The sequence below is a fragment of the Colias eurytheme genome, chromosome 13 (assembly GCF_061535395.1).
Source record: "Colias eurytheme isolate Ceu_HAF_F1 chromosome 13, ilColEury1 Martin Lab GWU primary, whole genome shotgun sequence".
In the NCBI taxonomy this organism is placed as follows: Eukaryota; Metazoa; Arthropoda; class Insecta; order Lepidoptera; family Pieridae; genus Colias; species Colias eurytheme.
Genome location: NC_142992.1, coordinates 6709886 through 6722255, shown reverse-complemented (window position 1 = coordinate 6722255; position 12370 = coordinate 6709886). Strand labels below are relative to the sequence as shown.

The following is a 12370-nucleotide window of genomic DNA, read 5'->3' as shown; positions in this document are numbered from 1 at the left end:
GACGTTAAAATAATTGAAAAGATATTGTTATTTCGCTTCAAGTATTGAGGGAATTTGAAATATTTGATTTTCTCTTGACTTGTTTTAGGTTATTTTAGGCAGAGTTATTTGTGTAAATTATTAGGTTGTATTTTTTAGACCTTTTTATGTCTTAAGTTTGAATAATGATACTAATATTGTATATTTGAGTTTCTACTAGAAATAGGTATGGCACTTACTTCATTTGCAGTCGTAAAAGGAGCAAAAATAAATCTCATATGCATAAAGAGATGCGAATAGGATTTATACGCGGAACTGAGCACTTGGCGCCAATTGAAACACGTACCGTCCTCTAAATTGTTCCTGACGGCCCGCATGTTCCAGAAGTATTTCTTAATAACGAAGACATTAGTCTATTTAACGAATTCATACAGTGAAAAGCAATAATTATTGATTTCAATTAAATGGAGATATAAAATGCTTTTTGTATAGGTATGTACTTATATCAAAATATTTGGAAACGATTTACTGTAAACTCTAACATTCATTTTTTATTCATTTACAACCTGTACAACCTGTTATCAACTAGGTATTTCTTACCTAAAATAAAATAAAAATTATTTAAATAATATGAGTAAGTAAGAGTAATTTGTGTTAGGGATAAACAACATAGAAATCAAAAAGAATAAATAGCCAGGAATAAAATTATTTGCCTGATCACTTTTAAAGCCCCGTTTCCCTTTTTCTCCTGGGACGTGGGATAGACCATTCTCCGTCTGTCATTGATTGAATTTTATAAGACGATTAGCTCAAAGGTTTTTATTCTTTGCCTTTGTAATGTGATCACAGATGTCTTTTCTTGCTATTGACGTGGTTATTCACCCATCGAAGGATTACGACAATTTGTAATGTATCGCAATTTGTATTCGTACGAATTTTTTACTGTATCGCGATGTAGGGTTGTTGTCATACAGTGTGTTTTAATGCCTTTTATTTGTCATAAACGACAAATTATCCAACTTTCCACTTTAGATGACTTGCTGATATTGTTTTTTTTCTTAATTATGCCTAAATATAAATGTGGACGTGATATTTCCTGTAACCACAAGTGTTTTGAGTATTGAGAATATATTGTTTAACGGGCTGTTGTGTAAATAAATAAAGTAAATGAATATAAATAGTACATCCCTGAATATATTAACATTTGATGAATTAGATTAACGTTGGCTGATGTGTGCTCTAACAATTGTGTGTTAACTAGACCTCATTGTATACTCATTTATCATTTCACAATGTTATCAATGAATATAATGGGCCGTAACCTTACCTATATGGAATGTTAAACTATTAAAGGGCTCAGATATACTATTTGTTATGAACTAAGCTACTTAGAGATCTTTTAAAAATTGTCTCCTTATTATACATAAAGATTTAAAAATTAAATTTTTTAGTGGATTTTGAGGAGATATATTTGAAAACTAGATTTCCGCCCGCGGCTTCGCCCGCGTTTTCAAAGGAAAACCCGCATAGTTCCCGTTCCCGTGGGATTTCCGGGATAAAACCTATCCTATGTGTTAATCCAAGTTACCCTCTATATGTGTGCTAAATTTCATTGTAATCGGTTCATCGGTTCGTGAAAGAGTAACAAACATCCATACATCCATACATCCATACATCCATACATCCATACATCCTTACAATTCTTACAAACTTTCGCCTTTATAATAGTATTAAGATAATGTATGTAAATTTTCATAAAATCATAAATATAAAATAACGCTTTTGCATAAAAAAAACTGTCTCTTGAACACAGTCTACTGTTCTCAGTCAGTATTTTTAATTAGTTTTTACTTTCTGTTACCATTTAAATTAGAATATTTTTATTTTAATCTTTCATGCAGAGTTGAGCTGCGTCAACTTCAGACGTAAAAATGATAAATTTTATTATTGTACAAGCTATAGGTATCTAGTTTGAATTATATAATACGCTTAGGTTAATGACTGTGATTATAGTTACTTGGTTTTATTTAAAAATGTTACCAGTTTTAATTTGACACATAGCCAATTTTAAATTTGATTTGATATATGTACATACTTTTTTAAACTTCATCTAAATTTAAAATGTTTTAAGCTGTGTTAACACCGTCATCGTTTACCACAATACCATACAATGGAGTACAACGTTGCTTTTAAAACAATGATCTAGAATTTAAAACAAATAAACGTGCAATGTAATGAAGGGGTGGGTTTCGGGGTATAATATCGGGTGGGGTGCGGGCGGTGGCAATCGATAAGCACCCCTGTTGTACGGGCCTAATGCACCCCTAACGCCACGCTACGGTGCAACTCAAAGGAATTGCAACCCTGTACTGTCCAAGATAAACTGGGTCGTCCCCTTGTTCCTTCGATGTAATATTTTTGACAACAATGTTAATGCAATATTAGAAATGGAAATGGATTTATGCTGCCGTTTTAGAATAAAATCTGAGAAATTAGAACATAAATTATATACAGTTGCTTTTTCCGATTGTTTCGTGATTGCTTCGTCGCGGAGAACAGCCACTGATTGATTATAGCCTGATCCTAATAAATTACCGATAAAACCCATTTACACTAAAAGTGGAATAAGTTACGCTTCACGGTTTCGGATTTTGGTGTTTAGATTCAAACCCCGTTTATTGGAAGCTAAAAGAGATTTTTTAAACGTCAAGCGCCGTACCAAAGCACCCCAAATAAATTTGTGACTACGGCCTTGCTTTGGATTGTAGCGAAAGTCTTTATTGCATTTGTGCCGTCCCAAAGCTGTGCACTAAATCAACTTCGTAAGTCATGATAGCTCATGTGACTTGAGTGCATTTGAAAATATTTTTCAGTGTTTTCTACTTACATAAAACTTTTTACAATCTATTTATATATAAAATCTATAAGTAGGTATTTAACTAAATGCTTAGAATTATAGACTTAAATCATAAATGTGAATGGAACCGAATTTAGGCAATCTACATTTTGGCTGATACCCTACTCAAACATCGGAATGCGATGCTCATTTTTAAACGTGTTTTATTGACGCGACGTCGAAGTTGAAATTGATTTTAACGGAAAACTGATTTCCTAAAAGTCAAGACTCATTTCCGCCACTCCAATTTTATTTCTTGGGGAAGGTTATTGAAGCAATGTATTCAATAGGTAAGTGTATATTGGCTATATAAATAGAGACATGTTTACTTGTTATAAAATCTACATGGCCTCAAGCTAGCAAGCAACCGCGTCATTGAAGTATGAAAACAAAGAGGGATTGGTAAAGTATTATAGCTCTATATGAAATTGATATTACAAATTCTCTTTTTTACTACCTATATAAATATTTTACTTCACTATTGCTGTATAGGTAATAATAGACTATAGGGTTTTATCATAAAAATCAAATTAATATTTTCCAAAGTCACTTATCTAATACATATTATAAAGGCGAAAGTTTGTAAGGATGTATGGATGTATGGATGTATGGATGTTTGTTACTCTTTCACGTAAAAACTACTGAACCGATTACAATGAAATTTAGCACACATATAGAGGGTAACTTGGATTAACACATAGGATAGGTTTTATCCCGGAAATCCCACGGGAACGGGAACTATGCGGGTTTTCCTTTAAAAACGCGGGCGAAGCCGCGGGCGGAAATCTAGTTATACTATTAATTGTGCTGTTTGGAGACGAAACAAGAATCTTAGTAAACTATTATCAATTTGTAGGTACCTACTATTTCTCCTTCTGACCTAACTATTCAATACAATATACCAATAAATTGATCAATTCATTTTGCACTCTCCCAAATTACACTACATAATATACTATTCGGTGTACGAAGCATTGTGTACACTATAACTACTTGCTTGATTCTAAGATGTTCACTGACCAGAAAGCCTGTGACAAAGTGTATGACGGACATAAAGGAGTGCGTCGCCCACGCCTAGTGCCTATAGTGCATACACGCGAAAGTCGGAGCTATTGAGGGCTACAATAGGCATTGTATAGCCCAGCTTATCTCATATTCGCCTCGACTGTGCCCGTTCCGCACTGATAAAGTTCAATATAACGTTGGTGAGTGTCGAGTTACTTATAAAATCAAATACTATCAATTAAATACAAGTATTTACGAGTATGCATATTTATTACCTACTAGCTTTCCACCCGCAGCTTCGCCCGCGCAGTCAAAGAAAAACCCACATAGTTCCCGTGGAATTTCCGGGACAAAACTTATCCTATTTCCCGGGGTAAAAAGTAGCCTATGTCCTTTCTCGGGTATCAAAATATCTCTATACCAAATTTCATGCAAATTCGTTCAGTAGTTAAGGCGTGATTGAGTAACAGACAGACAGACAGAGTTACTTTCGCATTTATAATATTAGTATGGATATTTACTTTGAGTGAGCTGATTAATTCGAGATTATAAATTTATAAATTAATCTTGGAAGCATAGCATATTTTGTATATAATGAGAAATTAATTTCTTTAGAATTCTTTTCCTGTAGAGTAAGATGAGCAGTACCTCTATAAAATGATTTTTAAACTCTTTTATATATAAACGTTCCTCTTATTGAAAATTTATTTCATATCAATATGATGTATCCTTTCTTTCTATTAATTTATATACTTTATATTATATTCTTTACTACATGTACAAGACCTGTACCTACTCAGTTTTCATAACCAGCCGCGCATCGTTTACAAACCTTTTCCTTTTTATATATTCGTACATTTAAATTTAAATAAATAGGTATTACACATTCTAAACTTTTTTATTGTTTTACAAAATTAAAATATGTGTAGGTATCGAAAAGAAATTGTCATACGAAACACTTGCATTCGAGAAATTCTAGAGAGATAACGATCAACGATAACATATTTTCATGTAGACAAAAAATCTACATGACGTAATTTTTTATTCAACAACATCATAGTAACCAAAACGTACAAATCTTATCTATATTCAAATGTAATATAGATTCATATTCACTTGATGTTATAGTAAGTATTTGAATGAGTTGAAAATTTCAGATTTCAAATATATCAGATATTCCATGATAAATGACCGTTATCTTGGCTTCTCAGATAAAGTCATCACAAATACGTGGGTACAAAATGTTAAAAATTGTAAACGTAATAGTCAACAAGTTAACTATCCACTTGCAAGTTGTGTAAAATGTGTGCAAGGAAAGTATCACGTGTTCATCAAGATTTGATTGAAATTATAGAAAAAGTAGCTAAAATTAAAAAGATTGAAAATTTTCAATACAGTGTCGGTTTCGGATATGAAGACGTTGATTCGTTTGCGTCTGGGATACATAAAGTCAACGTAATCGGGATAAACGAACACGGTGCAAAAATAAAAATAAATTTTGTTATAAAACGCCATTACAAACTTGAGGACCGGGTGTGTTTTAGGGAGGCGTATAGAAGAGAGTTTGTAATATACAACCATGTTCAGCCCATTTTTCTAGAAATACAACGAAATTTAATAACAATAGAAGGTTTAAAGTATAAATTCCCTAATTGTATATTATCATGTATAGAATACGACAAGGAATTTATTGTTGTGCACTCAATGCCAACATTCAAAATATTTAATAGGTTCAAAATAATGGACTTCTTACATATTTCATTAGTGGTGAAAAATTTAGCAAAATTTCACGCACTTTCATTAGTCGCAGATAAATTATATCCTGAAAAATTTAATGATATTAAACGGGCTTTGAGTAAAGATGTGCAATATTCGGATTTGAATAGCATACCCAATTCCCTTATTTGGTATTTCAATGCATCCGTATCTGTTATAACAGACCCTGTAATAAAAAGACAATTATCTCAAATAGCGCCACATATATTTTTAATTTTAAACAAATACAGCACACCGGTATCCAAGTATAATGTAATATGTCACTCTGATTGCTGGAATAACAATAATTTATTTAAATATCAGGTAATCCCTTCATTAATTTCACTTTATTATTTAGTGACTACAGACAAAATCACAAATGATGATTGAATTTTCCAAAATATAGTTTTAAATATAAATTTGGGTTGAATTTATTTCAGGGCGGAAATCCAGTCGATGTAGTTTTGGTGGACTACCAATTGGCGCGTTTTGCATCGCCGGTTACGGATATTTCATATTTCTTGTACATGAGTGCAAATTATGACTTTCTCTCCAAATATTACGACCAGCTACTAGACATTTATTATGGAACGGTGGCAGGTATCCTCCGAGAGTGCGATATTGATATAGAAGAAACATTTCCCAGGCATATATTGCAGGATCATTTGAAAGAATATTCGGTTCTGGGACTCGTGGAAGCTCTAATATCAATGAAAATTGTAACAGCGGAGTCTGAGGAGGCTCAAAAAATGCTAGAAATGAAACACCAAGCGCCAAATGACTTGCACGAGTATGAAACACAGAATCAAATTATGTTCGTTGAACGAGTTAACGGTATTGTAAAGTTTTTTTTCGAAAGAAACTTCACTCTAGATGGAGTTCTCATAAAGCAATAAATGTTTTAAATATTCAATGTGTTTTTATTTAAAATATAATATATTAAATTAATACAATCACTTTTAGAGCTCATTTGCTTAACATAGTTGGCATGAAATTGCCATGAATTGAATTTCCAAAAAAGGTTGATTTACTAACAAATAATATGTAATAGGTATTATTTAATGGATTTGAGATAGTGTTGTCGAGCTGAGAATGCTGTGATATAGCACTCTGTGATACACTCGCATCATATTTATCTACACCACTTACAAACAGATAAAAAAATACATACCTAAGTATTATGTTATAAAATATGTACAATAATACAAAACCATAATGCAGAAGAGTGAAATATAAGCGTTGTTCTTATGAGCTTCTAAATTAGAATTTATATTAGCCATAGAGAATTTGCTCTACCAATGAAGTAACCTCATTAATTATGAATTCTTAGAAAGTTACTTACTGTTAACATTTCCTGCGTTAATTAATATTATTGCAAGTAGAACTAAAGCTTATTCTAAAACCTACGTCTAAGTTAAATAGCAATTATAAAATTTATTACCTACAGTTAAATGATATAGTTAAATTGAAAAAGGAGAACTATTAAACAAGCTCGGCATAGTTTCGTACTTTTACTTCTGTTTCTGTATTGCTGTACTTGTTTTTGGGCCATGGAAATGTATTTCCTACAACAAGAGAATAAAAGTAGGTAACATTGCGAATTTGAACTTTTTAATTGAAATACCGTTTTACTCTCCTTATTATGTTTCAAAAATATACAGGTTCTATAACTGCATTATACTTTAAATGCAGTGTCACTAAATATAAATTAAATTTACTTCGCTGGTGAAAACTAAGAACAGTGAACGGGCTGTGAAAAAATTAGAATATCCACCCTAAAGAACAAGCAATTATTCAGCACCTTGTACATATTTATGACTATACAATGCTGTACATTGTACATAATTGCTAAGGCTTACCGTGTTCTCGTTTGAGCTCCTCGGGCCATAAATAGTGAATTTTCCCGCACCCGTGTCAATATCGACATGCTTGGATGCCGACAGCTACATGGTAAATAAACCAGGTATATAAACAATACGATTGTACCTCAGAGAACATTGAATGTCTGAAAATCTATTATTATTATTACTATTGAGTCCCTTCCATATTTGCTGTTTCATTCAGCGGGTTTTGTTAAATGTCAATGTTATTTCGATGCCTACGTGTATATAACTGTGTGTAACTGTTTTATTGTGTGTCTTAAAATTGTGTCACCCTCTGTAGTACGACTTCATTTGTATTTATCCTTGTAGAGTTAAACTGAAGAGCATTACAAATAATCAATTTTCGGTAAACGACGGCCAAACGACGGTGAAATTTCAGTAACGTTCCTGAAGCATAGGTACCTTTAAAACCAACCTTCTTGAATAAATCTGTAAAACAAAAGTGTGAAAAGAGGTTACTGTTTTAGTTTATATAAGTCACTTAACGATCGATCGAGGTTTCGTTACTCGAGCCATGAAATTAAATGAGCGTGAAACCCTTGTGACGTGGAAGGTGATAGGCCGCTTAATACTAATACTAAGCTGCCACCTCGTTTTAGGTCGGAATTTCACTAATCTTCCGTTAAATTTATATTTCGGCACGAACTTGAAGGCTTTTCGACAAAAGGTTCCTTTTGTAACAAGCGAGGATAACTTTTTGTAGGAATAATATTATGTTTATCGGTTATCAAAGGGCTTATTTATGAAGATTGTGTGATGCTTGTCTGAATAAAATTGTTGTAAATAATTATAGAACTTTACGGGTACTTGTAAACAGGATTACTAATAACGAATAGAAAAAATATGATATTCAAATTGCCGTTGTAAGTTGTTTTGTAAGTCACACAATGACAAACTAAAATAACACTTCAACAAAGGTAAATTGCGGTTTGATTGAAAATCTTACATAAAGATGGGGATATCAAAAGATTTTTAGAGTACCTATACAGGTGAGGTAAAATTTTATTATTGGGATATTTACGGTTCGTATTTGTTTGAACGTGCCAGGCATCATTTTCTTGTGGTATTATGCTCAAGCGAACTTCGTTCCAAAGTATGTATGTCTAATTTCCCTCTAGAAAACTACTCTGACAATATGTTCAGTATGAAATGTGATAATTATCTTCAACAATGTGACCCTCATAGACACGTTGATAGGGAAGAAAAATGCTTTAGAGATAACGATAGCTCGAAGCGACACCAGTAGTAGGGTTAAGTGTGATGTTTAAAGTTAACCCTTTTAGTCGGCGGAACAAAGGGCGGCTCGTAAAGTCGGTCGTGTTTTGCTATTCGGGCAAGCGGTGCTCTAACATTCTGCACTTAATTGTTTTTTGCGCCTCTTATTAAAAACAAGATGCTATGCTTATTCCCTTTGTGCTGATTTCAATCGTTTTGGATTAATGAATTTAGTTTTGTTGCTCGTTTCTGCTGATTTGTAATTTTGCCTTTGTGTTAATTATGTTTTATTGTAATATGTAATATTTTTAAGCGTTTGTAACAAATTTCGTGTCGTAAAAAGACTGAGAAAGATTAGTGTCGACGTACAAGACAGTAATTATTTAATAATATGCTAATAAACCTGTAAAGTATTTCATGTCAGTCTACATCTACGTCGTTCCTAAATTAGAAAATATATTGTCCCATTGTTCTCGAGGATGAGAAAATATAAAATGGATAAACCGTAGGGCGGAGTGGCTAAAAGGGAGTGTAGAAGGTAAAATCTCTCCTACGGCGGTGTCGGGGTCGAATCTAATTTTTCCCCCACTAATGTCCGCCTGCTCTTCGTTCAGGGTTGAGTGATCGCGAAAATTGTTACTTCACATTTACAACACTGCACTGGCTTAAATGTATTCCATTGTTTTTCGTACGTATCTACGTTTGATATACGATAAGTCACATCGCTCATTTGCGACAAGAACGTGTTAACGAGCATATGTATCGTTATGGAATAATGATACAGTAGAATCCGTCGCATCGCGCTCTACTTGCTGCTAAAACGCGATATTTCTAGCTCCAAAAATGACCGAGTTATGAGGGAAAAGGTCGGTGACTATCGGTTTAGCGAAATCTCTTTTCGCTCTTGAATTTAATGCAAGAACGGTTTAAGTCAGTTGTCGCTGCTCCCTTGAGAAGGAAACTGCTGCCCGATTGCGGTAAAAACGTAACAGCTTATTGTATCACGGTTTTACTGAAAGGTAAGTACAGCTTTTTGTTTTTTTACTGATTTATATTTGCAGCTATAACGGGACATTTGTATGTGGGTCATTATTGTAGTAAAAATAGTATTCGCATGCTACGGTTTACATAGGATTGTCCCGTTGTTGCTGAAATAAACAATGTTTTTTGTTGGTTAATTTAAGATGTTCCGTTACAGTTGATAATAAAAGTACAAAATGTTTGGTATTTATGTTGGTTATCTCAAGTTAACACATTCTTGATAAAAAATAATACATTTTTACAACGAATACGCTACAATGTTGCATTATAAATGATAAAAATGTTGTCTGATTACTTAATTTATTTTTCAGATGGAATCACGGTCTAGGAAGCTTGTAAATCTTGTACGAGAAAATATTCATTATTTTATTTTACATTCACTTAAGTTAGAAAAACGAAAAGATCATACCGATTCTCGAAATACAAATGAATTAAACAATCAATTTATTTTATAGCATAAACGAGTAAAAAATACCACTGAATAAAGAAAAATGAAAAAAAAAATTTTACAAATCAGTTAAAAAATGCAAGACAGTCCTACGAATCGAAAGCATCACAAAAAAAACTGTGCCGCCCCGTCAACTAAAAGAGAATCCTGCAAGGAAACCTGCATTTTCAAGTGTCAATTTTTTTTCCGAAGAACAACACCGTGAAATACTGAAAGATTACTGGAATTTAGGAGAGATCAAGAAGCTGTCTCGAGACAAGAACCTGTGATTTTTTTTTTGCTAATATATTTATTTGATTTATGTATGACCGGGACCCGCAATAAAGATTAGTTTCCTAATATTACTGAGATAAGCAAAATATAAAACAAAGTCGTTTTCCCCGGCCGAATGCTTGCCGTTTTGCAATTTTGATGCAGTTTTTGTTGACAGATAAAGTGATTCAAGAGGAAGGTTTATATGTATATTGTATAATAGCATCCATAAATAGGTGAATGAACTGTTATTTTTGACGTTTCTAATGTGATGTAAATAATTACATTATTTTCCGCCTGCATTGCAAACGCATTCTGAACCCTACGAGATTTATCAAAATAATTTATAAGTATTTAACACATGAAAAAGTCTTCAGAAAAATCGATGGTATCAGGATTGCACCCGTGCGAATTCGGGACGGGTCGTAATATTATAATTGCCAACGTTTGTGAGTAAAAGTAAAACAAAAAATATTAATGTCTGGTTATAATTGTATATTTTTTTTAATGTGTATATTACTTGTATTTCAGAGAAAGTTACACAATAATTTCGCAAAAATATCTTTCATTTTGTAAAACAAAGTACAAAAATAAAAAGATTTCTACTACAGTAACACGTTTTAAATAAAATTTCCAATACATTTAGATTACTGATTATCAATAAAACGTAACAATACGACATAACTTGTAAAGTTTTAGATTTTTATTCAATTTTTTTTTCAAGAAAAATGATACATATCTGTTTGTAACGCAATACTGCACACTTTTTACAAGAAAAACGCAACAAGAAGGGCCCTTTCTGAAATAAATAATCATAATAAATTTAATAACCGACTTATTGTTCTGAATACAATTTGATTCAAAAAAACGAGAACGTTTTAATATGTTGTATTGAGCTGAATAGTCTAAGCATAATAATTAAAAAGTTACAGGAATTTTAAACTTTCAAATGCGTTTTCCCAACAATTGAGATTTTGACTTTGTCACGTTATAGAAGCAAATGAGCGACATGTGGATAAAAGCACAAAATAAAGCTAAACCTTTAACCGTGTGCTTGTCTACAGACTACAGCTACCTACTATATAAAATTTCCAACATATTATCTAAGTTTTACATTTGGCCGCACGCTTTTAGAATTTTTTTGTTTGTAGATGCTTGGATAGAGTAAAATATCTTGGTACCTATTGATATTAATAATATACAACTTACACCTGTGCGCGCCATATTTTTTAATGTAATAAAATATTAATTATTAATTATGTGACACATTACTGATAGTTTATTAATTACCCATAAAATAATTTGAAAAACTTGTTACTTACGCTGTGAAATTATAAATGCAATATGCTTCGTTCATCAATATGTGAGTTGATTACGCCCCGACAGCCATATTTTCATTTATTTATGGAACAAATATTAATCACCTTAAAGTTTATTAGTTTTATTCGGTCGGTCATGGCTTCGCGTGATGGTAACGGGTGCATTGAATTATTGATCTCACTGTGGTCGCTTGTTTGATTAAATATAATTGAGATATTTTCAGTGGGAACAGGTGTGTAATGGAAAATCACTCAGAGAAATGGCACTTTTCCTCACGCTATCGTACGTGTTTTCCTTTGTTACCTATGTTCTTATTGTATTTTTTTTTAATTCGGGAAAATAAACGGATATATTTTTTCACGAACAATTTGTTTGGGAAAAAGTAAATTCATTTAGATACGAGTTTTTCCCAAACTATCTTTCAAAAATATATTAGAACATTGATGAAAATAGTTTTAGTTTATTTTAGAAAATACTACATGTTTACTTTTGTGGTATTTGTTAAACAACACGAGACTACCAACCTTTTGGTTATAAAATACATTTGAAATACCATAGAAATCTAAATAACAAGTG

General features: G+C 32.3%; 2 protein-coding genes across 2 annotated transcripts in view; both read left to right on the top strand.

Moving 5' to 3' along the window:
* The window catches only part of Liprin-gamma (liprin protein kazrin), a 70217-nt gene that overhangs the window by 3957 nt on the left and 53890 nt on the right, over positions 1 to 12370 (top strand). The window lies entirely within an intron of this gene.
* Positions 5168 to 6531, top strand: LOC149903435 (uncharacterized). Its single transcript, XM_090108924.1, has 2 exons — positions 5168 to 5959; positions 6076 to 6531. Exons 1-2 carry the CDS (start codon positions 5183 to 5185, stop codon positions 6529 to 6531), a joined length of 1233 nt encoding a protein of 410 aa, XP_089965050.1. The 5' UTR covers positions 5168 to 5182.

What these genes read in the sequence shown, in the direction of transcription:
- LOC149903435 (XM_090108924.1), top strand. Translation starts at nt 5,183, where the DNA reads ATGTGTGCAAGGAAAGTATCACGTGTTCATCAAGATTTGATTGAAATT. An exon ending in ATAATTTATTTAAATATCAG is followed by an intron (nt 5,960 to 6,075) that starts GTAATCCCTTCA and finishes AATTTATTTCAG; the next exon opens with GGCGGAAATCCAGTCGATGT.